We start from the raw sequence: 27,318 nt of genomic DNA on the forward strand, positions 1-27,318 counted from the left end.
GCTGAGGAGGGTGTGGTGATGCCCTCTGTCTTCAGGAAGAAGAAGATCTCCGTTTGCACCCTCAGCCCCAGGGGAGGAGGAAAATGGGGGGGGACTGTGTTCCCAAAATGAAAACTGAACTGTTGTTTCTTTTGTTCCTTGGCAAAGCATCCTTAAAGGAGCCCTATGAGCAGTCTGTCCATGCACGGCGGTGAGGGCACTGTGACATGGCAAGGAGAGTGTCACACGGGCACATTTTCTCTGGGCAGTGCCATGTGTGACATGGAAACACGAGAGGTGGCAATTGTGTTTCCTGGGGGTCTGTGGCACAAGAGAGACTCCTCTCTCCCCTGATAGACTGAGTATTGATTATCTGAAAGGTGATGACCTGATTGAGGGTCCAAGTTGTTTCCCACTGTGATTTGCTGGAGTTTGGGTGCAGGGAGGAGGAATGTTTTGGAAGGTTTTAATTCTGGATGTAGTGTGTATCTTTTATTATAGTAGCAGCTTAATAAAGTTCTTTCTCCTTTATTTCTAAGCTTAGGCCTGCTCTGCTCTGTTCCTTATTGCATCTCACAGCACTTATTTGGGAAGCTGGATTTCCATGGGGACACAGGCATTGTGCCAGCATCAAAACATGACATGATGGTACATGAAGGATCAGGATTTTCTGTGAAGGATTTGGCTTGGGTCCCTGCAGAAAGGAAAGATTTTGCAGAAAGCTCAGCAGCTCTCAGAGGATGAGCACCCACAGGCAGTGACCGGGGCTGCAGGAGTGGCACAAGAAGGCCCTGCAGCACTTGGGCACAAAGGCACAGCAGCTGAAGGCAAGGAGGGATGAGCAAAAGGCCAAGCTGAAGGCAAAGGCCATGGCAGAGTTCCCACAGCCCCTGAGGGACCAACCCCAGGGCCCAAGGGGGCCCCAGCACCCAGGGGACGGTGGCCACAAGCACCTGGCAGAGGCATTGCCCTCCTGGCCAGGGCAGAGCCCACCCAAACAGCCCCTGGGAAGGAGTCAGGGCTCCAGCTGCAGCCCACAAGGACACTGCAAGCACAGACAGCAGCACCCTCAGGAGGAGCGAGTCCACCCCTGCATGGACATGGATTGTCAGGGCTCTCTGAGCTCCCATCCCACCGGGGACCCACCACACTGCAGCCCTGGAGAACATCCAGGCTGGGTCTGTTGAGAGGAGGCCTCTCCTGATGGACACAGGGGCCTCTCCATCCACTCTGAAGCTTACACCTAAGAGGGGGAAATTGTAAAGGAATGTTTTCATTATTAAGGGAATAAATAGGAAAGCTCAGCTGGTATCATTTGTTCAATCACTCTTAAAAGCTGTGGGGGATAGGTTTGAAATAAACTAATTTCTTTCTCTTCCTACTGTGATTGTTATTAACTAGGAAGGAATTTGATGGTGGCATTGTAATATTGTAAAAGGTGATACAGAGGCTATTGCTGCTGTACCTTTGTGTCAAATGTCTGGCACGGCCTGTGCTGAAGGGAACCCAGGGGTGTGAGCAGCCCCAGGGAAAGAGGGAAAATTTGATGTGGAGCCTCTCCAAATTACTTGGAAGCAACCAGGACAAGTGGGGGCTAAAAGCAACACCCTGTTCCAGGTGAGGGAAGGAAGGGCTCACAGCCTGGTATGGAGTCCCTGCTAAAGGCAGGGCTTTTGGAGCCAGGGATGTCTCCCTACAGCACTCCTATCCTGCCAGTCAGGGAATCAGATGGCTCCAATGAGGAGCACAAGAACAAGTGGAAGACAAAGCCTCTATGAAATGGCTGAATTTCCTGGCTAAAAACATCTTTTGAGTATTTGAAAAAAAAAAAAAAAAAACAAGGCAAATGGTGGAGGACAAGGTTAAATATTTGGGACATGTTGGGACTGAAGATTCGTGCTGGACTGACCTAGAGAGGGACTGGGAAATCACAAAAGTAAAATTTCCCAGGAACAAAAAGGAGCTGCGACAATTCTGAGGATTAAATGGGAAATACACAGCCTTCTGTGTTCCAGCCAGAACACTGCAGGACTTTTTAACCCCAGACAGCCTCCACGCTGTGGTATGGACAGGAGAAAGAGAGCAAAACCTGAGAAAATGAACAACCAATAATAATGATGCGTCAGCTGTGGCTCTTCCAGACTCAGAAAAGAAATTGGAATTGTAGGTGAATGTTCAACAGGGCCATGCCAAAGGAATTCTTGGGCCAAAATGTTTCACCCTGTGGCCACAGTGGCCTCATTTTCAGCAGAATTGTGCAGCCACAGCTTCAATGGGAACTGAGGCCCAAAACCTGATGACAACAGGATCTCCAACTGTTCCCGTCTGCCATCAAGTTCAAGCTTTGATAACCAAAAGAGCCTCGCAATGGATGAGCAGTGCTCGGTTATTACAGTGTGAAACTTGTTCAGTGGCACAGGAGGATTCAGAACTGAGGACAGGGGAAGGGTTTAACCCAGCCTCCTGTTTGAACAGCCCCCAGAGGGGCTGGGAAGAAACCCAGCACTGCATTCAAGTGACACAGCTCCAGACCCAGCCTGGGGGAGATTCAGGAGACATTGCCTGGCCTGAGGCAGAAAATGTCTTTGTGGATGGCTCTTCAAGGGCAGCAGAAGGGAAAAGAGTTCCAAGACACCCTGTTATTGAGGAAAGGGAATCAGACAAAGCCCAGGTTACCCCCATGGTCAGCTCAACCGGCACAGCTGTGTGTGCTTGTAAGAGCCTGGCACTGACATGCCCTGAGCAGGAAGGCTTCAATATCTTCTGGTGACACCATCTCACCTAATAGGGGGGCAAAAGCAATTCTGATTGCTCAGCAGCCACTGGATCACTTATTAAGGTATTTCTAAAAGGAGTAATTAATATAAAAGGCATTGTGGAAGCAACAGACTCAGAGAGCAGAACTCATTTTCCAGGAAAGATCCTCCAGGGGGTTATGGCAGCTTTAAGAATACAATGGGACCTCCAGAACCCCTGGCACCCCCAGAGCTCAGGCTGGGTACAAAGAATGAAAGGGGAAAGAAAGAAACACCTTTGGAAGCTGGGGATAGAAACCAAGATGCCATGGGTACGGCTTTTGCCATTGGCTTGGGCAAGAAGAAGAGCCAGACCCAGGGCAGATATTCAATCATGTCTCCTTGCAATTGATCTCGGGAATTCCTTACCCTGGGAATTCTCTACCTGGTGCAGGGTGGAGGTAAGGGATGCACATTTAAAGCAGTCTGTGGCCAGAATCCTGTCTCTGGTGCAATCTGGCCCGCCCACACATCCTCTGCTGAAATCCTCGGCCTGGCCACCCTCCTTTGGCAGCTCCAGCCACCGGGGACAGCCCTTGCTGCCACTGCTGCAGCTTCAGCGCTCTCTGGGCCTGCCCTGCCACAGCTGCTGGGCAAGAGCACGGGACAATTCCACTCTGGCTCTCACTTACACTCACACACTGCCCTGCCTGCCATGGCATTGATGGAAAATACACCAGCTCATAGACTTTAACATTGTTAACCTTTGATTTCTCTACTCAGGCTCGGTTTGCCTTGGCCCTGGGGAAAGAAATGTTAAAGGTTTTGTTAAGGGATGTTGCACCACTCAATGGAGATGAGTTTAACATCTCAACACACTGGGAATGGCCCAAAAGATACCCACAAAGATAACGCCCAGCAGCAAAACATCAACCCCAGCAGCAAACAGCAACCAACACCTACCCCAGACACTGCCAGGGCTGCAGACACCTGGTCTGCAAAAGGCTGAGAAGGAAATCCAGCACTTCCCACCTCATTAACAGCTGAAGCAAAGAAATCTGCACAACTTGAAACTACAGAACATTAAACCAGTGGATTTAGATTGCTTTAGACTGTATTAATTTAGGGAAAAATCAAGTAAAACCCATGTGTCATGGAACGATTTTCTCTGCACACCCGGGCTATGTGGGGATGGAATGATTTCTGTTGCACATCCTGGCCAGAATCAAGAAATGCCTTTACTCTAACACTAAACATATTGGTGGAGTTTTTCGTTTTCCTGTAGCTTCAGTGCAAAGTATATAGCATGAGAATATTTTTAAAAATAATCCTACTTCTATGTCGCTGGTTAGGTTTGGCCAGGGATGTGAGAATGGGTTTTTACTCTGAGAAGAACGAGAAAAAAATTAATGGCCTTGGAACTTTTTTGTGTGTTCTTGTTTCACTTTTAGCGATGCCAAAATTTTGGTCAGGGTTTTTTGACATTCACCTTTAGGCTGCATTTTGCAAAACTAGAAGAGATTTAAAGGTGCCCTTTTAACTCATAAACATTAAACAGAGGATTTGAAGGGGAAAAAAAAAGCAGCAGGTTGTAGGGGGGCACATGTGAGGCTGCTGAAGCTGCTCTGGAAGAGAAGCTGCATTCCAGGCACCCAGGAGAGGAGCTTTAGAAATGCAAATTAACACTGCTGGGGCAGAGTGGGGACAATGTACCTGGCTCTTCTTGCCTGGGGCAGGAATTGGCTGATTCCCTCTGCCCCTCACCCCAAGCTCTGCCTGCTTGCACAGATGGAATCTGCACAGCTGAAGGCAGAGCCCATGGTGAGGATCTGACTCTGAAATAGAAATGGCTGAGGCTGCAAAGGGAAACAGCAAATGGAGAATGTTGTGAAAACTTCACTAAAATAAGGGGGGGGGGATCATCCCCCTGCCCACTCCAACATCTGCTGCCACTGTCTGTGCTGTACAGGGTGTATCAGAGCACTGGGGCTTTTGCTAGAACAAGTCCAGGGAAATTAGTTGGAATTCAAGTATTTGATGATGTAATTAGAAAAATGCAGTCAATTGATGCAGCCCCGGCTGCAGGGAACACCCAAAAATGGGGAAAAGATGAAGGGCCACCAGAACAAATCCTACAACACCACAGACCAGCCCCTGGGAACCCAAACCAATTCATATCAGGAAGCAGAGAACCCATTTATCATTTCAATGGCATCATTAGATTACAAGCTGTCCTCGGAATAAGAACCAACCAGTCAGCTCCAGCTCCTGACCTTCCTGCCGACCAATCCACTGAAAGAGGAACACAACATTTCACCAGGGGATGGGATGAGATTATCTGTGAGCAGAAAAAAAGGGAGTTTGTGCAAAACTAAATGGCTCAAACTGCTGTTGGCAAAGAGATGACAAGGGAAAAGTGCTGAAAAAGATAACAACGGAAAAAGGAGAGCAGTTTATGTATTGGTCCAAACATGGAAAGGATGGGAATGGGACATGCTTTTCTGGCTCCCCGGCACACCAGGGGTTAAACGAATGCTTCTTCTCCTCTTCTGTGCTGCAGCAACTCTCATCTTTTTACCATGCTCCACACCTTGGCAGCGCAGCTCATCCAGCAGCTGAGCCAGGGGATGCAGGTGGCAGCCAGGCCTCCTGATCCACAAACGGCTACAAAAGGACAGGGAATGAGGGCACCGAGAATAATCCCAAAACCAAAGAGGACCCGGGAAGAACAAAACAGAGTTGAGGAGTGAATCTGACTGGAGATAGGGCCAGGCACCTGTAGATAAGGAAGTAACGGGGGAAACCATCAGTTCCAATAAATTTCACAAATTGAGCCACACAATTTCTCAAACTTCCGCTACATTCCCGAACTTCGAGGAGAAGAACAAAGACTTAACAGAGCCATGAATATCGGCTGTTATACAAAAGGAGGGTGCATATTAACGAGGACAGGCAGCAGGCGCATCGGGAAGTCTGAACCTTCCAAGGACCTCAGCCCGTGGGCAAAGGCAGAGGGAGATGCGGCCGGGAAAATGAGGATAAAAAGGAGGCTGCGGACTACAACCATGGCAGAGAGCGCACGGCAAATGCCCCACGGCCTCTCCCCCTGCTCGGCAATAAAGTCACTTTTACAGGACTCCTCGCTCTCCTCCGGCCACAGAAACCTCCGGCGACGGGAATTTCCCCGCACGCTCCCGGCCGCGGGGCAGCCCCCTCGGTCCTACCCACAGCAGCCGGGCCGAGCCAGCGCTGCTCCGGCAGCGGCTCCTGCCCAGGCCCCGGCGGGAAGGAGACCGCGGGCAGCCGCTCCCGCCGCGCCCTCAGCCCGGGGCCAGCACGGGCCGGACACGGCACCACCGACCCGCCGCAGCCCCCTGCCGCCCCCTCCGCCCGCAGCCAGCCCCGAGCCCCCGCAGAACCCAGCGCGGCTCCCACCTGCGTCGGGGCCGCCTCCGAGCTCCGCCGACGCCGCCTCACCGCGCTCCGGCCGCTGCCGCCGCTCCCGGGCCCGCACAGACGCTCCCGGCGCCAATGGCGCCGCTGCCCGCCCACGGCCGCCCTCAGCCCGCCGCCGGGGCCGTGCTGCGCCCCGCTCCCACCAATCAGCGCGCCGCAACCACGACTGACGGCACCAGCGGCCAATGGCAGCGAGCTCGGGGCGGGCTCTGCGCACGGCCCAGACTCGCCCCGCGCTCTCAGGGCCCCCCGCGCTGCGTGAGGGCAAAGCCGGAGATGAGCAACAGCCCCGGGACGGGCCCGGGCCCGAGGCGGGATTGAGCTGCCCACACAAACAAACTTCTCCGCACCTCCCGCCACGGCTTTCCCGGCCCTGCGCCTTCCGTGCCTCCGGCTCTGCGGGAAGCCCGGGAGCCTCCCTTCTCCTGCCCCTCATTAGTGCATCGGTGCTTCGCTTTGATTTCCCCCAAAAAGGGAAACCTGCCCAAAGCCCTGTGGGTGAGCGGGGGAGGGGAGAGATTTCTGGCAGAAAACTCCAAAGACTCAGAGCAGGATGAGGAGAAGTCAGTGCAGAGCCTTAAATGCAGCTTTCCCCACGCCTCCCTGCTCCCAGCTGCACCTCCTCCCCCGGCAGGGCAGGAGACAGGGAATGGGGCCGTGCTCAGCTCATCCCCCGCGGCTTCTCCCTCTGCTCAGGGACAGGAGTCGTTCCCTGCTGCACCCTGCGCTCTCTCCCAGCCGAGACTTCTCCAGGAACTTCTCCGAGCCGAGTCCATCCCCTGGGCCACAGCCCCCTCCAAGTGCTGCAGCGTGGGTCACTGTGCCACGGGCTCGGTCCTGCCAGGCCAGGCTGCTCCAGCGGGGCCCCTCTGCCCACGGGGTCACAGCCTCCTCTCAGGCATCCCCGAGCTCCAGCCTGGCTCCTCCAGGGGCTGCAGGGGGATCTCTGCATGCCCATGGACCTGCAGGGGGATCTCTGCATCCCCACGGACCTGCAGGGGGATCTCTGCATCCCCACGGTGCTGCAGGGGGACCTCTGCATCCCCATGGATCTGCGGGGGGATCTCTGCATCCTCATGGACCTGCAGGGGGATGTCTGCATCCCCATGGACCTGTAGGGGGATTTCTGCATCCCCATGGACCTGCAGGGGGATCTCTGCATCTCCATGGAGCTGCAGGGGGATCTGTGCAACCCCATTGTAATATATGTTATGGAATAATTCGTGCTTATGTAAAATATACATCAAGTCAGTTGTGCTTGTACAAAAAGATTCTTAAAGTTTTAAAAGACCAGAAGCAGCAGCCGGGACTGCAGAAACCACAGATGACAGAGAAAGAAAGACCTAATTTACAAATGAAAAAATGTGGCTCCGTGCAGAGATGGGCTTTTTCCGGCGACAATCCAGGAGGCACCCAATGTGATTAGTAAGGGTAGTCAGAAGCTCAACCCAGACTGAATCACAGGAATTCTATCCCTTCCCCCTCCCTCTTCAAAGGGGGAAATCAGAAAAATACTCGGATTATTGGGATATTGTAGATTGTAGATTGAAGGATGCACACAGGCAGTAAAATTTTTGTGTGAATAAACTGACAGAGGAGATGATATAAAATGGAGCAAAGAAGATGGTGAAAAACTAAGAAAACTGAAGTTAAAACTAGCCCCAATATCAACTTTAAGCTTACCTTCACTAGCAAAACCCTTTCATCTGTACGGAAATGAAGAAAAGGGGGTAGCTCATAGAGTTTTGTTTCAGGAGTGGGGAGGAGTAAAGAGACCCGTGGCTTATTTATCAAAGATGTGGGATCCAGTAAATCAAGGCTGGCCAGTGTGTGTTCAAGCTATAGCAGCTACTGCAATCCTGGTAGAGGAAAATCATAAACTGACTTTTGGAGGTAAATCAATTGTGTGCACACCTCCTGCAGTATGAAATTTCTTCCAATTTGCATTGTGATTTTTATCTTGAAATACATAACTTACTGTACTCTAGGACTGACAAACTAGTTTACAGCTGTGACATAGCAAAACCTGCCATTAATTTATTTTGAGTTGATGCAGGCTGTTCACTCAAGTGGTTCTCAGTGTGTAAAGTTAAACTAAAGGTAACACCAGCTGCTTGGTAGGTCAATGAGAAACATTTTTTCTTCCAGCCAGTCCTTTTTCATGTACCCAACTGTGTTTTGCTTTCTTAGTTTTTTTTGGTTTGTTTGTTTGTTATTTTTTCTGGAAGTGCTAACTACTTGCAGTGTACCTGGAAAGTAGCTAGAGTTGTTCATGCATGAGACTTCTGAAAAATAGGGCTCATTTTTTCCCCAGACTTGGAGGTGGCTTCATATAGAAAAGGGAACCTACAAAGCGAGGTGAAGAAAAGGTTTCAGTATCTTCTAATGTAAGCTGTTAATTTTTTTGCTTTCGGCATCACTGTGGGTGTGTGACACATACACATTAAAAAGATGGTGGGGGGATCTCTGCTTGCTGTAGGTTTATTTCTTGAATGAGTTAGAGAGCTGTGAGGAAGTTTTGGTCTCCCTGTGTGGATTACCCAGGCCTGCAGGGAGGGCTTGGCCATGATTCCCTCTGTGCTGCAGGCAGCCCTGCAGCGTGGCAGCAGTGGCTTCTTGCCTCTGGTGAGTTTGCAGGCAGGGTGCTCCAGCACTGCAGTGCTCAGGGGCAGTTTCCTATTTTGACATTAAGGCTTGAACTCAGGAGCGCCTCTTCCCACCCAGTTGTTGTTTGTACCACAGGAGCCTCTTTGGACAGTGTTTCCTGGCAGTCAAAAAGAGAGTACTGCAGAGACAAATTCCTTACTTGCTGTCTCCCCAACTGTATCCACATTTTGTCTATTCCCTCTTCAAAATACAGATTTGTAAAACTCATGCTCTGTGTCCTCAGATGCCCTTCCCAAATCAAACCTTGGCTTCCTTGCAAATTGCATTGCACTAACTAGCATTGCCTTAAATTTGTTTTGGTGCAGGCAGGGTCACTTTGGAAGTAAGTTGTTGTTTACTTTGTTCCTGCAACCCTTTCAAGCTTGTGAATGGAAAAATTGTGATAGCAAAATAAGTCTTTATTTTTTCACTGTCAGCTGTGAATGGCTGGTAGCCTTGGTGGAGGGTGCCATGATTTACACTCCTGCTGAACACGCATAACAAAAGTAATTTACTTTGTAAGGAAGTTGAAAAAGGGGGGAGAGGTGATTGGCAGACTCACCTCTCCAGGAGGTAGGATTAATGTTGGAAAGTGGACTGATATTGGAATGTGGCTGCTGAAATGTGAAGAGAGAAAAAGAAAGAGATAGAAAGGGAGAGAGAGAGAGAAAGAGAGCGAAGGGGAGAGTGAAATACACCCCCAAGGTCCCCTCAGCCACAGCTATCTGTAAGTTCTCCCCCATTCCTGCTAGGCAGAGTGACAACAAGGAGGGGGAGAAGTGGGGAAGGACAGAGTTAAACCCAAGGCTGTGAACAGGACCACCAGTAGAGATAAGACCAAGGCAGAGATAGTGACTCTCACAAAGTGGTTTATTGTCTTAAGCAAGATTTCTTTTTTCTTTCTGATTGCTGTTGTTAAGAAGAGAAGGCTTTTGTTCTGAAGACTTAAAGTCTGTAAGACTAAAACAGTTAAATGTTACCCAAAAAGTAAAAGGCAAGAGATGTGATACATCTCATGTTAAAATTGGCCTGGTCTTTTTTATTTAACTAATTATAGCTCACAGGAAGAAGAATTGGTCTCTGCAGCTTAACACAGCTGGATACAAGAAGAAGTGGCTGTAGAAAAAGAGTTTAGTTAAACTCAGAAAGTTTTAAAGAAAACTAATGGTAAAAGTTAATGCACTATTGTTTTTCTTTTAACAGTGTGCAATTAAGAAATCCTTTCCACGTACCATTAAAGCAGCAATCCAAACCACGGAAAGAGGGTGAATTCATGCCAGCAAAACCAAAGGACTTGTGAAGAAACTTGAGGCATGGACTATCACATCTAAACCGGGTGATACCAAACTGACTTCCAACCAGGACTGGGTGGTAATGGTTTGGGAAGACCCAAATGATCCAAGGCAGGTACAAAGAATAACACCTCACTGAGAAATAAGGCAAAGCTTGCATCACTGGTTCTAAGCCCTGCCTGAATAAACCCTGAGACGCCTCCGACACCTCCTTGGCAGAGGAACACTGCCACTTCAAACAGGAGGATCGGGAGTGTTTCAGTCAAAGAGTTCTTATAGCCTGGCCTTAGCCTGTGGCTTGTACAGGAAAGAAGGGAAATTGCCATCAGTACTATACTGTATACTTTATGTGATTCATCCCAATACTGGACACGCTAGCTTGGTTACAAGTGAATGTTCAAATTATGGGAATAATTGGTGTTGTAGCTCACAAAATCTATGTTCTTGTTGCAAGAGGTATCAGTACTGAATCAATTCCCTATGCAGATAGAACCCAAAACAACTGAAGTAATAACTTTGTTTTGTGGATGGATTATTAGTGCCTGTTGAGTGAGAGATACCTGAGGAACGGTGGGAAACCACAGTTAAGGAGTGTCGAAAAGGACTTGCCTAAAAAAATGAGTAAAAAGGAGTGACAAGGGAAACAGAGGGCAAGCCTGGACTGAGCACTGTACTCACCACCGAGAAGATCACACGTACCTGCTGTGGGAAGCAACCCCACAGGCAGGGGAGGTGGGGTATAAGCCATGCCAGACCTCTGTCATTCCTGTTTCTGTCTCTCATTTTTTGTCTTTTCCCTTCTGAGATACCAGCAAGATCGTGTCCCAAATGCTACAGAAAGTATTACACGGAAAGGAACCAAAGTTCCTTTTTGTTACACACACCCATGTCAACAGCCACAGACCCACCCAAACTGAGTACCTGCAGGCAAAATGGGGAAAATATTGGATTACAAGGAATTTAGGGAAAAGTAGTAATACTTGGGGCATGGAATGTCCAAAAGGAGAGAGATGGATTTGTTTTACATTTGATCTTAGACATATAGTCCAAGATTCGGTAAAGAGACAATTAGTAAAAAAAAAAAAAAAAAAAGGTAAAACAAGCACAGCAATCTAGCTCTGTATTAACCCCAAATTATATACTGCATCGCATTATAGGACTCCAAGCAGTTATAGAGGAGATAACAAACAAAGCTGCTCAGGCACTGGAATTAATATTGAGTCAGCAAAGCCAAACTATAACTGCAGTGTATTAAAATAGGTTGGCTTTGCGCTATTTATTGGCTAAAGAATGGGGTGTACAGATTGTTGAAAATAGATGGCAATGAGGGCATCATCCTGGAAAAAACAAAGGATATCAGAAAAAAATTATGACCCTGGTATCAGTCCAAAAAATAACAAAGGGAAAATAATGTTAAAAACTAACAGGTGGGGTAATGTATTGAGAATGGGATGGTGGAAGAAATTAGGATTCTTCCTTTTATGTGTTACAAGTGTTTTGATATTTCTTCTTTGTTTAATCCCATGTTTTATTTGATTACCAACAGAGTCCAAAGAATGCAAGAGGATAAGAAATATTGCTCAAGCCAAATGATTTATAAAGAATAAGAGGAGGGATTGTGACAAATGCATATTTATGATTGGCTTTTCGCAAGTGTACAATGAATATTATATGTGTCATGTTAGAAAGTTATGCTGTATTAATTCTCTTACATATTGTGTTAAGCGTAGTTTTAGGTTACAACATAATATTAAAATAGAGACTATGTATGTGGGGGGAGTTTTCTTTTTAGGAATGAGATACTCGCTTCAAGGAACACCTCAATCTTCCAAAGGAGAGGAATTTATGGCTTCTTATCAGAAGAAGCTAATTTCTTCAGGCCTTGCTCAGACTCCAGGACGCCAGGGGATTAAAGGAAACAGTTGACATACAAATCCTGCTGGATACCCAAATCCAATCCTAAATGATCTCAAATCCCAAATCCCGGATCCAAAAATGAGGTGGCAATGCTCGAGGAGGGGTTGGGGGCACTGAAAGGGGTCCTGGTGCCTCCAGGTGTGGGGTCAGTGCTCAGCAGAAGAAGCTGCCCGGGAATCCCTCGCCCCCCGCCAAATCCCAGCCAGGCGTAAAAAACAAAGTTCACTCTTTGAGGTTTCTAAAAGTTTAATGAGAGATAAAAAAGCTTAGTTAAATCCCATGTTTTATTTGATGTCACCGCCCCGATGACATCACAGCAGTGACACCAATGTCCTGAAGCAGCCTCAGGGATGTCCTCCATGTCTCTTTGGCACTTCTCAGCCACCACACAGCCACAGGGGGCATCAGGGTCACAACAGGAGCTCCAGATGAGGGTGTTGATGTCCCCAAATGACCCCAGCAGGTGACGTGTGGCCAGGCAGTAGCTGGCCTCCCACAGCCATTCAGCCTTGGCCACCTTGGCCACCAAGTCCCTTGGGACATCAGGAGACACCTCCTTTGTCCCCTTCAGGGTGGCCTTGACGTCCCCGAGCTGGCGCAGCAGCTCCGAGGGGAACACAGTGGCTTCGTCACAAGTGGCCACCAAGTCCCCCAGCAGCCCCAGGGTCACCTCTGCCTGCTGCCACATCATGGCAACCAGCTGGCTGGAGCCACCTCGGCCTCTCCTGTGTCCTCTGCAATGTCCTCTTTAATGTCCTCTCCCTTGTCCTCGCCCATTGCCCATCCCATGGCCTCTCCCATGGCCTTTATTATGGCCTCTCCCGTGTCCCCTTCCGCGGCCTCTCTGATGGCCTTCCTTACGGCCACAGCGGTGGCCTGGCCAATGGCCACGTCCCTGCAGGCGTCCCAGAGCTCGGTGGCCTCCTCCACCAGCAGGAACCAGCTGTGCACCAGCGTGGCCACCGGCCCCCACCAGTCACTGGCCGCGCTTGTCACCAGGTCCCAGGTGACCCCCGGGGTGCTCTCATGGGTGGCCAGGGCCCAGCCCAGGGAGGTGACATCGCAGCGCCACCAGGTGACACTGACCTGGGCCAGTGTGTCACGGAGGAGATCGATGAAACTCTCCAGGGCCGGGTGAGGTACCTTGGGGACACAGCCAGCATCATGTCCCTGTCCAGACTGGCCGTGGTGGCCACCAGCTCGCCCAGGATGGTCACCTCAGTGGCCTGCTGCTCCAGCAACTGGGAAGGGGATGGGGAGGTGTCAGGGACCTCATGGCACTTGTGGCCTCCTGCAGTGGCCCCTATGCCCTCCCGGGGTCCCCTTTGTCCCCTCCTGTAAGAGGCCGTCTGAAGACCCTCACCCATTTGTCTGCTGATTGCCACGAGAAGGAAAAACCCCCCTGCTGCAGTTCCGGCTTGGAGAAGGCAACAGTGCAGGTGCAGCCACTGCACTGTCACGGCAGCTGTTCCCAACCAGGCCTGGCAAGAACTTGGCAAGAATTTGGCCAGGACTTGGCAAAGACCCGGCATGGAGCCAGCACAGGGCGGCTGCTGCAGTGCCTACTCCACTCTCCACCCTTAAGCTGAATGAACTGTTGGGGTGACCCTGGTGGTCTCTCACTGCAGACCCCTCACCTGCCTCATTACCACCGTGACAGAGATTGAGAACCCTCTCCCCAAGGACTGAGACTGAGACCCCCACCACAGAGAGTGGGGGGGAGAATGACATGATCTGCTCTGCTCAAGTAACTTCAATGGACTTATTCTTCATTGTGTTCATCCTGCCCAGATGGTTTTCAGTAGATTTGCCTGTTCCCCCCACAGCAATTTCAATAGACTCTCATTGCTCTGCATGTTCCCCCCTTTTCCCTCTGTGGACTATAACTGGACCCCTGGGCTGGGCAGGACTTTGCAGACTCTCCCCAGCCCAACAAGACGGATCCTCATGGTCCAGACCAGTGAGGATCTGGCCTGTGTTGGCAGCTATTCCCATCCCCCTCTCCTCTCTCTCCCTCTCTATCCTTCTTATTTCTTTTCTGGCCCCACTATGGCATTTATTGTTCAGGCCCCTAATAAAAGTGCATTTGTTGTGATTAAACTGATAGTCCCCTGCTGTTTGTCTTTTGCACTTTGAGATCGGCTAAGGAACCATCACGACACCCGCTACCAGCGGATCGTGACACCCCCCAGGAGACCTGGCCCGAGCTCCCCTTCCCCGCTCACCTGCGGGATTTGGGGCGATGATCCCACAGGTGGGGGCTGCGAATTCAGGCAGGGCTGACCGCGCGCTTCTCTCTGCTCTGCTCCATCTGCCTTTCAACCTCCTCTTCCTCTTCCTGACGCCCCTCCTCTTCCATCCCCCCTCCTCCTCCTCCTCCTCCTCCCTAAGCCCACCTCCCGCTCCTCCTGCATCCCTGCCCTTGTCTCCCTGCCCTTCCTTCCCCCACCACCTGTTCTCTAACCCCACCGCCTTCTGCTCCCTCATCCCTCATCTTCCATCGCTCCTCCTTCTCCTCCTGTGTCCCGTCCCCACCTCCTTCTCCTCTTCCATCCCTTCCCTTCCATCCCCCCTCCTCCTCCTCCCCCTCCTCCTCCTCCTCCTCCTCCTCCTCCTCGCTATCCCCACCTCCTTCTCCTCTTCCATCCCTCCTCTCCCACCCCTCCTCCTCCACCTCCTCCTCCTCCCTAAGCCCACCTCCCGCTCCGCCTTCGTCCCTCCCCCTCCTCTTCCCCGGCAGCGCTGGGAGGGACTGGGCTCTACCGGAATCCTACTGGGATCCTACTGGGAGTGACTGGGACTGTACTGGTATCATACTGGGATCATACTGGAACCATACTGGGATCGAATGGGACTGTACTGGCTTTGCACAGACACCATAGTGCCCCACACAATCGCCGCTCCCGAAGGGCGAACCGTGAGGGGAAAGGGGCGAGGAAAGGACGGGACCGTGAGGGGAAAGGGGCGAGGAAAGGGTGGAACCGTGAGGGGAAAGGGACGAGGAAAGGGCGGGACCGTGAGGGGAAAGGGGGCGAGGAAAGGGCGGGACCATGAGGGGAAAGGGGTGGCTCAGGCCAAGGGCGGAACTGTGAGGGGACGCTCTGTGAGGCGGCGCTCTGCAAACAGAACTGCCATGGACTGGAAATGAACGGCAAAGAAATCAGTAAGTCTGAAAGTTTTATTTGCTATCAAATACATCCCAGCCACCCAGCCCCACACAATCCCCATCTCACCGCTCCAAACTGGGATCCCACTTCTCCCAATCTCCTCCCAACCGCATCTCAGCCTGGCAGCTGTAGAATCAAGAGTGTTTGGTGTGGGATTAAGGTTTTTTTTTGTGGTGGACACAAGCAATTTGAGGTGGGATTAAGGCTCTGTGGGTTAAAATTCAGTTGTTTTCAGTGGGATGTGAGTGGTTTTGAGGTGAAAGATCGATCCCTCTTGGCTTTTGGAGTGCAGAGAGATTGAGAAGAGAAAAAAATAAAGGTCAACACTAAAGGAGAAGCAGCCAGGTGTGTTCCAAACATGGATGATAGGGAATGTGGGTCACCAGGGCTGTGCCCAATGTGGGTTCTCCAGTGGGGGATGGAGTTTAGCTCTTCTCGCACTCGGGGCACTCACAGGGCTTCCCTTACCGGTGCCTCCGTTGGTGTTCGGTCAAGTGAGAGCTCTGTGAGAATCTCTTCCCACACCGGGGACACTCGTAGGGCCTCTCCCCAGTGTGGATGCGGCGGTGCCTGATGAGGTTGGAGTTCTGCCTGAATCCCTTCCCGCAGTCGGGGCAGCGGAAGGGCCTCTCCTCTGTGTGAACCGGATAGTGCTGGAGGAGATGGGAGCTGGACTGAAACCCCTTCCCACACTCAGAACACTCGTAGGGCCTCTCCCCAGTGTGGATCCTCTGGTGCATGATCAGGCTGGAGCTCCAGCTGAAGCTCTTCCCACACTCCCCACACTCGTAGGGCCTCTCCCCAGTGTGGATGCGCCGGTGCTGGATGAGGGTGGAGTTTTCCCTGAATCCCTTCCCGCAGTCGGGGCAGCAGAAGGGCCTCTCCTCCGTGTGTACCGGATAGTGCCGGAGGAGACAGGAGCTGGTCTGAAACCTCTTCCCACACTTGGAACACTCGTAGGGCCTCTCCCCAGTGTGGGTCCTCTGGTGCCTGATCAGCTCGGATCTCCACCTGAAGCTCTTCCCACACTCCGAGCACCTGTGGGGCTTCTCCCCATCATGGAGCTGCTCAGGTTCCCCCAGCTCCGAGCTCTGGCTCCATCTCCGGCCACCTCCCCGGCCCAGGATGGGTCTTTCCCCCTCAGATCCCCGCGATCTGCGTTTGCAGCCCCTCCTCGTGCGGGATCTCCGGGGCTTTTCCTCCCCGTCGGGTTCCTGCGCCCTGGAGCCGCTCAAAACGGCCTCTTCCACCAGGTTCTGCCGCGGGGATTTGTCCTCCCTGCTCTCCATCCTCAGCTCCTGCCCTGGGGGACGAAGGACAAGGAGAGGCTCTTCCTCTTCCTCGCAGCCTCCCAGGGGCTGGGAATGGGAAATCCTGGTCTGGGGAAAACAAGGGATGAGCATGATGAGTTGGAAGCTCCCTCTGTCCCAGTCCATCCCTAGAAGTCCCTGGCCACGTGGGCTCCATAAAAACCTCCCAAACACCGAGATCCAGCCCTGAAAAAGCCTCCCAGGAGTTCCCTGTCCCTGCTGCCTCCCCTTTGCTGTTCGGGGCTCCCCCCTGTCCCAGCTGCTGGGGTCACGCTTGGATTGGGGGTCCCCCTTCTCCTCGCTGCCCGCCCTCCCCAGGCTGCCGGGAGTCCCAGCAATCCCAAAAGCTCCCCCCTCTTGGCTCTCCCCATTCAGGGGTGCCGGGGCTGTTTGGGCTCCCGGGCTCTCTTCTCCCCTTCTTCCCTGCTCTGGGCTGCCGGGGCTCCAAGGAGTCCCCCCAATGAGCCTTTTCCGCTCCGCTTCGCAGTTCTTCCTTCTCCAAACATCTCCCCAAAAAACCCAACCCAGGCACCCCCCAGGAGACCTGGCCCGAGCTCCCCCTCCCCGCTCACCTGCGGGATGGGGGGCGATGATCCCACAGGTGGGGGCTGCGAATTCAGGCAGGGCTGACCACGCGCTTCTCTCTCCTCTGCTCCATCCGCCTTTAAACCTCCTCTTCCTCATCCTGCCGCTCCTCCTCTTCCATCCCCCCTCCTTCTCCTCCTCCTCTTCGTTATCCCCACCTCCATCTCCTCTTCCATCCCTCCCCTTCCATACCCCCCCTCCTCCTCCTCCCCATCCCCACCTCCCGCTCCTCCTTCATCCCTGCCCTTCCCTCCCTCCTCCTCCTCCCCCAGCAGCAGGGACACCCTCGGTTCCCGTTCCCGCAGCCCCGGCAGCCCGTGGCAGGAGCGGGGATGGAGCCGGGACAGGTCGGGATGGGCAGCGCGGGGCTCTCGGCTGCTCCCAGCCGCTGTTCCAGGGGGGAACCCGGCCCGGGCCAAAGGAGAGGCAAACTGGGGAAACAGGGGGCTGCACATCCAAACTGGGGCTGCCTGGGGACCCTGCCTGGGCACTGCCGGCCCTTGGGGCTCCTCTCAGGAGATCAGGAAGGGGGAACGCAGAGAGGGCTCGGGGATGCCAGGAGTGGCAGCACTGGGAAGGACTGGTTTGTACTGGGATTGTACTGGAATCATACTGGGAGCAGCTGGGCCCATGCCGGGGCAGACCGCAGTCACCCTGAGGGAGACTGGGATCGTACTGGGATCATACTGACACAGAGTAGGAGCCTACAGAGGGCAACTGAGACCATGCTGGGGGCAAATGGGATATACTGGGAGTGACTGGGAGCAGCTGTGAGCAACTGGGATCATGCTAGGAGCAACTGGGAGGAACTGGGTGTCACTGGGTGCCTGCTGGGGATGACTGGAAACGACTGGGCTTATACTGGGATCATGCTGGAGGTGACTGGGATCATACTGGCAGTGAGTGCCACGACACTGAGGCTGACTGGGAGCGGTTATGAGCAAATGGGATCGCGCTGGAAGGAACTGGGAGTGAGTGGGAATATGCTGGAAGGAACGGGGGGACACTGTGAGAGACTGGGAGGGACAGTGAGGGTGAAAGGGGCAACTGGAACCATGTGGAGCACAACTGGTTCATATTGGCACTGACTGGGAGCACACTGGCATCATCTCTGGATCATACTGGGAGGGACTGGACTAATACTGGGAGTGTCTGAGAGTGACTGGGAACACACCATGCACAGCAACCCTGTACTGGGGGTGACTGGGAGCAACTTGGAGCACTCTGGGAGCAAATGGCATCATACTGGGATTGACTGGGTTGATGTAGCTGGAGGCAACTGGGACCATACTGCGAGTGATTGGAAGTTACTGGGGTTATACTGGGACCATACTGGGAGTGCTGGCATGTGACAAGGATCATACTGGAGGTTACTGGGCTCATACTGGTGATGAAAGGAAGCAACTGGGATCCCACTTTGGGCTACTGGGAGCAACTGAGAAAAACTGGGATCATGCTGCAAGCAAACTGGAGGAATTGGGAATGACTGGATGCAGGCTGGAGACAACTGGGACATACTGGGCATGACTGAGATCATACTGGGATAACAAGCACCTTACTGGGATCACTGGGAGTGTCTGGGAATGACCACAGAGATGCTGAAGGCAACTGGGATTTACTGGGGATGTCTGTAACCTTACTGGGGTGACTGGGAACACACTGGGAACAACGGGGACCATGCTGGGGAGAACTGAGAGCGAGTGGAAGTGAGTGGGTCTACACCGGGGACAACTGGGCATGACTGGGACCATGCTGGGAGCAACTGGGATCATATGGGGAGTGATGGGGTTGATACAAGGGACAACTGGGGGCAACTGGGATCACACTGGGGAGAACAGGAAGCAACTGAAAGCATGCTGGGGGCAACTGGGATCCTACTGGATCTTACTTGGAGCAACTGGGATCAGGCTGGAAGCAATTGAGGACAACTGGAGTGACTGGGAACATGGTGGGAGCAACTGGGATACACTGGGAGAGACTGAAACCACAGTGGGGGTAAATGGGAACAACTGGAACCACAGTGGATGCTAATGGGAGCAGCTGTGCCCATGCTGGATTCCTACTGGGATCCTACTGGAACTGGCTGGCATCATACTGGGAATGACTGGAAGTGTGCTGGCTGTGACTGGAACCATGCTGGAGGTGACTGGGAGCAACTGGGCCCACCCTGGGAGTGACAGGGAGTCATTCTGGGCAGGGCTGGAATCATACTGGGAGTGACTGGAACCATACTGGGGGGGACTGGGTGCAGCTGGGATCATCCTGGGAGCCACTGGGATTCCAGCAGGTGTGAATGGATCCTGGCTGGGGGTCACTGGGAGCTACTGGGCCCATGTTGGGAGGAAAATCTGGACACATTGGAAGCAACTGGGACCAACTGGAAGGTACTGGAACTGTGCTGAGGGGACTGAGACCACAAATGGGGAAACTGGGTTCATACTGGGAGCGACTGGGACCACACTTTGGGCAACTGCCAGAAACTGGGATCATGCTGGAGGCACTGGGAGTAACTGGGAAAGACTGGGATCATTCTGAGGTCACCAGAACCTTACTGGGCCAACTGGAATACACTGGGAGTGTCTGTGACCATACTGGGGGGACTGGAAGCACACTGGGAACAGCTGGGACCATGCTGGGGACAGCTGAGAGTGAGTGGGACCATGCTGAGTGGGACTGGGACTATTCTAGGGACACCTGGGATCATACTGGGAGGAACTGGGAACAACTGCAACCATTCTGGCAGCAACTGGGATCATACTGGGATCACAGTGGGAGCAGCCTGGTCCATGCTGGGTGAAACTGGGAGGAGCCAGGTCCATGGAGGGTGACAGGAATCATACTGGGATTGACTGGGAGTGGCTGTGAACAATTGGAATCATGCTGAAAGTAACTGGGAGGAAGTGGGAGGGACTGGGAGTATGCTGGGAGTGACTGGGATATACTGGGAGAGACTGGGAGTCATAGGGATCATACTGGTGGTTACTGGGGTCATGTTGGCATTGACAGGGAGCAGCTGGGATCACACTGGGGGGCACTGGCATCATACTGGGAGTGACTGGGATCATACTGGGATTACAGTGGGTGCCAAGGGACCCTGACTGGGGTTACTGGGAGCTGCCAGGCCCATGCTGGGAGCCAAATGCACACACCCTGAGAGCAACTGGGAGCAACTGGGAATGACAGGAGTCATGCAGGTGACAACTGGGATGTACTGGCAGTGACTGGGATAAAACTGGGGGCAGCTGAACCATGCTGAGGTAACTGGGAGTGCCTGGCAAAGACTCTGGGAATGTTCCAGGCAACTGGGATGTACTGGGAGTACCTAAGAACATGCAGGTGGTGACTGGGACCACACTGAGAGCCACTGGGAATGTGCTGGGGGCAACTGGGACCATGCTGGGGGCAAGTGTGAGTGACTGGTCCCTGCTGGGGGAGACTGGGATCATACTGGGCTCATATTGGGATCATACTGGGAGTGACTGGGACTATACTAGGAGCAACTGGGAGAAGTGGGAACACACTGGAGAAAAGTGGGAGCAACTGGGACTTGCTGAGGGCAAATAGCGTCATAATGGGGAATGACTGAGAGTGACTGGGCTCATCCTGGGAGAAACAGGGATCCTGCAGGGAGTGAGGGGAAGTGACCAGGGTGATACTGGGACTGACTGGGCTCATCCTGGGAGTGCCCAGGAAACTGGAAGCACACAGGGGTAGGAACTGGGCACCTGCTGGGAGCAGCCCCTGGCGGCCCCGGTACCCCCGAACCCCTTTCCCGGCCATGCCGCCCCTCCAGCCCCAGCACCCCCATTGCCGGGTGCCGGCACTGCCAGGGGTCCCCCCTCTCGGGGTCCCCGCTGGGGCTCCTGGGGCTCTCCTCTCTCTGCGCTCCCGCCCAGGGCAGCCGCGGCTCTCCCGGGGCTCCCCAAATCCGGGGTCCCCCCGCCGCTCCCGCCGCTCCCGCGCGGTCCCCACGCGGCCCCGGCAGAGCTCGGAGGGCCCGGCCGGGAAGCCCAACCCGCACCGCGGGGGGACCCGCATCCCCCCGGCCCCGCCGGGGCTCTGCCGCCACCCGCACCGGGACCCCCCAGAAACACCTCCCGGGGACCCCCGATGTCCCCCCGAGGGCAGCTGCGGCTCGGCCTTGGAGCCCCGCCAGCTCCAAACATCCCCCCAAAAACCCCAAACCCAGGGAGCCCCGGGATATTTGGGCCGAGCTCCCCCTGCCCGGGCACCTGCGGGATGGGGGCGACGCTCCCGGGGTGCTGCGAGTTGAGGCAGAGCCGGAGCCCCGCGGTTCATCCTCCCCGCTCCTCCTGCTGCTCCCGCTGCCGCTCCGCCTCTTCCTCCCTCCTCCTCCTCCTCCCCGCAGCCGCGGGAGGGGCGGGGATGGAGCCGGGACAGGTCGGAACGCAGAGAGGGGTGGGGGGATGCCAGGAGTGACTGGGCTGTACTGGGATCATACTGGGAGCAGCTCCTGGGTGACTGATCCTACTGGGATCATACTGGGATCATACTGGGAGTGAGGAGGAGCAGCGCGGTGGCTCCAGCGCTGGGGCTGGGGGCGCTCCTGGCGGGCGAGGGGGAAGTGGGACCCCGGCACCGGGACCCTGAATCGCCATTGCTGGCACCGGGACCCCCCCTGCTCCCCTTATCCTGCACAGGGACCCCCCTGAATCCCCCATTTCCGGACATCAGGGCCCTCTGCTCCCCTTTTCCCTGCTCCCAGCCTCTAGATTTTCCGTGTGCCTGATCCTGGAACGCCTTGGAACACCTTGGACCCCCATTGCTGCCTTTCCCAGCCCCCAACCCCACCTTTGTGCAAAGCCAGAGACCCTCTGAACTTCCCCTTCCCGAACACCCCGGGTGTCCCCACCCTGGTACCCCTTTTTGGGAAACCCTGGACTCCCCTTTCCTGGGCTCAAGGACCCCTGGAACTCCCTTCTACCTCTCCATCCCTGCCCCCCCATTTCCGTGACCCTGAGACCCCCCTGCGCCCCCATTCCTGAGAACCAAGACACCCTTTTACCCCTTTGCCCGGCACTGAGACCCCCCTGCACCCCCTTATCCGGCACCAACACAACCTGTTCCCATCCCACACCTCTCCCAACCCCCAGCCCCACCCTTTTCCCTGACCTGGGACCCCTGGGCCCCCATTCCTGCCTTTCCCAGCCCCCAGCCCCTCCTTTCCTCACACTCAGGAGCCCTGGCACCCCCTTTCCTGGGCACAGGATTCCATGGACACCCCATCCCAGCTCTCCCAGTCCCTGCACCCCCTTTCCTTGGCTCTCAGCCCCTGAACCTCCTTCCCAGCTCTGCCTGCTCTTCATGTCCCCCCTTTCCTTGGCCTGTGGACCCCCCTGGATCCCCAAACTCTCACTTTCAGCCACCTCAGCTCCCCCAAATCTCCGTGTCCCCCCAGTTCTCCACTCCCTGCAGTTCCTGGAAGTGGTGCTGTCAGAGCCTGGCCCGGGGGTCCCCCAGTCCTTGTTTGGGGGGGACGTGGACAGGACCCTCTGCGAGCGCTGCGGCAGCGAGCGGGGCCGGATGGAGGCACAGACACCGGGGATGGGGGCGGGAGCTGAGCTGGGATATTGGGATAGCCAGAGCTGGGACATTGGGATAGCCAGAGCTGGGATATTGGGATAGCCAGAGCTGGGATATTGGGATAGCCAGAGCTGGGATATTGGGATAGCCAGAGCTGGAATATTGGGATAGCCAGAGCTGGGATATTGGGATGGCCAGAGCTGGGATATTGGGACAGCCAGAGCTGGGATATTGGGATAGCCAGACCTTGGATATTGGGATAGCCAGAGCTGGGATATTGGGACAGCCAGAGCTGGGATTTTGGGACAGCCAGACCCTGCTCAAGGACAGGAACCGGCCGTGGCTGACAGTGAGCTGGAGACGGGGCCGGTACAACCAGAGCAGGGGCAGTGGGGGGAGCCGGGGGCTGAGCTGGGATCTGTGGGAATGGAGGACTCTGAGGGGCTGGGATGGGATCTCTGGGGATAGGGGGGATCTGTGGGGCTGGGATGGGAATCCAGGGAGCTCCAAGGGGCTCCCTGGGGCTGGGACATGACTCCATGGGTCCGTTCTCTCCTCGTTCCCAGGTCTCCACACAGTGCAAGGGGTTTCCAGCTGTGACCTCCTGTCCAACGGAGCGTCCATGGATCCCACCAGTACGGCTACGAGGGCTGGGATTTCATCTCCTTCCTGCTGGGATCCGGGAGCTTTGCAGTGTCCAACGGTGCCGTCTGGATATCCCAGAGGTGCTGGGAATCCAGAGGGATCATGGTGGAACAGATGAAGCATTACCTGGGACACACCTGTGTGGAAAGGCCCCCAAAATACATCAGATATGGTTGGGAGGCTCTGGAGCACAAAGGTGGGTGTAGGAGGGGAAGGGCAATTCCTATGGGAACGGGGGATTCAGAAATGGGGAATTTGGGAATGCAGGAATTGCCATGGAATTTCCATGGCCAGATCTCAGTCTCATCCCAGTCAGCTGAGAATTCCATGGATGGACCCCCCCCAACCCACTGCCATGGGAATTCCATGGGGAAATGATTGGAATTGATGACCAATCCAATGAGAGCAGTGCAATGAGAAGTAATCCCTGCTGGGATTCCATGGGACATCGATCCCAATCCTTTGCCCAGGCCGGCTCTGCTGTGCCCGTGGCAGCACCAGGGGAGTGCCCTGTCCCTGCCCTGAGCCCAGCACGAGCCTTTCCTTGGGTGTTCCATGCCCTGCCCGGGGCAGGAGGGCACTGCCGGAGCGGCTTTGGTGGCCCCGGGCACCCGGCTGGGCTGCAGCCACTGCAGGGGCTCCTGGGGAATGTTCCAGAGCAGAGCTGAAAGCAAACAACACTTTCTGGAGGGGATTCTGCCCCTGGGCCTGTGCTGGGAGCCCAAGGGCAACAGCCCAAAGTGCTGGGGCTCAGTGTCCCTTGGCCAGGCCGTGTTCCCTGGCTGTGCCCTGTCCCTCTGATATGCCCTGTCCTTGTCCCTGTCCCCTGTCCCTCAGCTGTCCCCTGTCCCTCAGCTCTGTGATGCCAGGTGTGGCAGCAGGACCTGGGGCAGCTCTGGGGAGAACAACCCTGAGCCCCAGCTGGGCCAGTTCCCCCAGCTCCCCCCAGGCCATTCTCAGCATGGGCCCTGTGGCTCCCAGTCACCCCCAGTATGGTCCCACTCACTTCCAGTTACATTCAGTGTGATCCCAGTATCATCCTGGTCACTCCCAGTGTGATCCCAGTATGATCCCAGCATGTTCCCAGGTGTTCCCATTCACCCCTATAATAGTTCCAGGCACTCCCAGTATGGTTCCAGTCCTTCCCAGTATGATCCCAGTATGAACCCAGTCACTCTCATTATGGAACCATTTGCCCCCAGTAAGGTCCCAGTCACTCCAAGTCACCCAGTATGATTCCAGTCACTCCCAGTATGATTCCAGTCACTCCCAGATAGTCCCAGTATTATTGCAGTAACTTCCTTTATGGTTCCTCTGTGATCCCAGTCACTCCTGGTTAATGCAGCCTGGGGTCCCAGGGGTCCATCTGACCCCCGGGCTGCCGCTGCCGTGGGTGTCCGGATAGCGCTGTGCTGTCAGGCTCAGCCTGTCTGGGTCCCTCGGCTCAGCTCCCAGCCACAGGCAACTTAGCGAGCACCTCTGGAGTGATTTCAGCTCTGTGAGTTCAGCTCTCAGTGATTTCGCTCAGAGCTCACAAGTGCCTCTGGCAGACACACAGGGACAGAGAGAGGAAAAGGCTGTATGCGGTTCCACAGCGATGTCCTTTATTGCCAGCTCCTCTGAAGGGATGCAGTGACAGTTCTTCTGCCAAACTGGGCAGAAATGGGTGTTTATATGGGGTACTGGGGTATCAGAAATTGTCCAATTGCCAGGTTTGAGGAGAATACACCAATAGCCTTACAGAGAGGTAAGAAGGCTCTGAATGCAGAAGAGGGGCTTCTTTGGTCCAGTCACCGTGACTTAGGCATTTCTTATCTTAGGTGAGTGACTGCCAGGGAGGCCTTGCAGGGCCTCTGACTGCTACAGTGACACTGCAGAACCTCATGGAACCATGGGTCAGTTGTGACAATGTGGGTCCAAGGACACCATGGTGGCACTACAGAACCTCATGGAACCAAGGGTCCGTGGTGACCTTGTGCAGCCGCAGTGTCACAGAGGAGCTGTTGTGACACAGCGAGGGCACACGGAGCCCAGGGGCCGTTGTGACACATCAGGGCTCTGTGGAACCACGAAGCCATTGTGACATTGCAAGGGCTCATGGAAGCACGGGGCCATTGTGACACTGCAGAAGCAAGGGGAACATTGTGACACTCCAGGGCCTCATGGAGCCAAGGAGACCATTGTGACACTGTGGGGTCCATGGAACCAAGGGAACATGGAACAGGTCTGGCTGGCTGGGCCTCCTGGGGACCACCTGACAGGTCTGGCTGACCCTGGCATGTTGAGGGCTGCTTCTCATCTGCCCCTGAAGCACTGGGGCTCTGGGCTTTCCTTCCCATGGGAGAGAACTGTCCTTCTCCTCCAGGGAACCAGGGCCAAAACTGGGATTTCTTCTCCAAATTTCCTTATGTAAAAGGATTGTTCCCAGATGAAATCTGCCAGGAGAGACAGGTCTGACTGCCTTGACCACCCAAGGGTCACCTCTCATCTGCCTTTGAAATGCCGGGACCATGTGCTTTTCTTTCTTTTGAGAAAAAAAACCATCCATCTCCACCAGGCACCCATGGCCAAAACTGAGGATCTGCCTCCAGAATTCCCTATATCCAAGGACAGCTCCCAGACAGAAGCTGCCAGGACTGACAAGTCTGGCTGGCCTTGGCTTCCTGAGGGCTGGCATTCATGTGCCTCTGAAACACCGTGGCTCTGTTCTTTTCTTCCTAATGTAAACAATTCTTCCTATCCAGGAACCCACAGCCAAAATTGAGATTCCACCTCCAAAATGCCCTGTGTCCAAGGATAGCCCCTAGATGAAAGGTGTCAGGAGACACAGGTCTGGCTGGCTTGGCCTAAGGGTGCCCACCTCTCATGTTCTTCCAGAACACTTGGACTTGCACTCCTCTTTCCTATAGGAAAAAATCATTCATCCTGTCATGGCCAAAACTGGGATTCCACCTCCAAAACTCCGTACATCCGAGGATTAATGCTTTGAGAAATGTTTTTTGTTGATTTAATGACCTATTAAACCTTTTCCCAAAGTTTCTCTTATCTTCTATGTTGCCCAAAAGGATGTTTTATTGTTTTGAGCTCCTGAGAATCTCTTGTTGGTATTTCTCCAGTGCATCCAACTCAGAGGACAGAACCAATTGTAATTCCTTTTAAATGTCCCATTGAGAGAGTTTTTTAGGGGATGGGGGTCAGGGCTTGTGTGTCCTGCTTGGCACAGCCCAGGCAGGGCTTTCACAGCCCCATCCCACACTCCATTTCCCAGCTGGAGCCGCTGGTGCCTCTGAGTTCTGCTGCCCCAGCCCCAGGGACGCTCTCCTTGTCTGCCCATTCCCCCAGGGTCTCTGGGCAGGGATGGCCTCAGTGGGGGCTGCTGACATCCTCAGCAACTTGGAGGCTGCTGCTGAATTTTACTGCTCCAGAGGCTTCTTCAGCCTTCAGCTCTTCAGAGCAGGAATTCAGTGCCCCAGGGCTCATTAAAATTCAGAATACCTTAATAAGCCAAGCCCTGGGAATCATTTAAGTTTTCAAATCTCTTGTGGTTGATTACACTATATTTAAAAGGACAGTGAGAAAAGATTTCTTCAGGTCCTGTTTAGTTTTTTTTACTCCTAATAAACTGATGTGTGAAATCTCCAGTTGACACTGAATCCAAGTGCCTCCTCATGCAGTTGGAATAGATATGAAAATCAAGACCCTTTATGGCTGACAATCCATTGGACTCTGTCCCTGCCCCCACCCCACCATTTCCCCCATCCAAGCCCTGGCACTCAGAGCAGCTGAGGAATGGAGTCACATCCAGGGGCATCCCCAGAACTGGAGACTTTGGCCCGGCCATTTACATCTCTTTATTGCTGATCTGGACAAGGGGATAGAGGGCAGCCTTGGTCAGTTCCCAGGTGACACCAAGCTGGTGGGAGTGTGGCTGAGCTGGAGGGCAGGAAGCTCTGCAGGGGGCAGCAACAAATCTTCTACACTGGAATTAGGAAGGGCAGACTTTGGCCTTTTTAGGATTCTGATTTGGGGAGTACTGAATCAG

General features: G+C 54.0%; 2 protein-coding genes across 2 annotated transcripts in view; one reads left to right on the top strand and one right to left on the bottom strand.

The window, feature by feature from the left end:
* LOC140680874 (uncharacterized) overlaps positions 1-17,162 on the bottom strand; it is a 989,054-nt gene extending 971,892 nt beyond the window's left edge. Inside the window, 2 exon segments of the mRNA XM_072919755.1 lie at positions 15,868-16,571; positions 17,075-17,162. Coding sequence (XP_072775856.1) covers positions 15,868-16,481 — 614 coding nt within the window. The 5' untranslated portion in view covers positions 16,482-16,571; positions 17,075-17,162.
* The window catches only part of LOC140681003 (uncharacterized), a 278,479-nt gene that overhangs the window by 73,699 nt on the left and 177,462 nt on the right, over positions 1-27,318 (top strand). The gene's annotated exons all lie outside the window — the stretch shown is intronic.

The sequence above is a fragment of the Taeniopygia guttata genome, chromosome 30 (genome assembly GCF_048771995.1).
Source record: "Taeniopygia guttata chromosome 30, bTaeGut7.mat, whole genome shotgun sequence".
Taxonomy (NCBI): Eukaryota; Metazoa; Chordata; class Aves; order Passeriformes; family Estrildidae; genus Taeniopygia; species Taeniopygia guttata.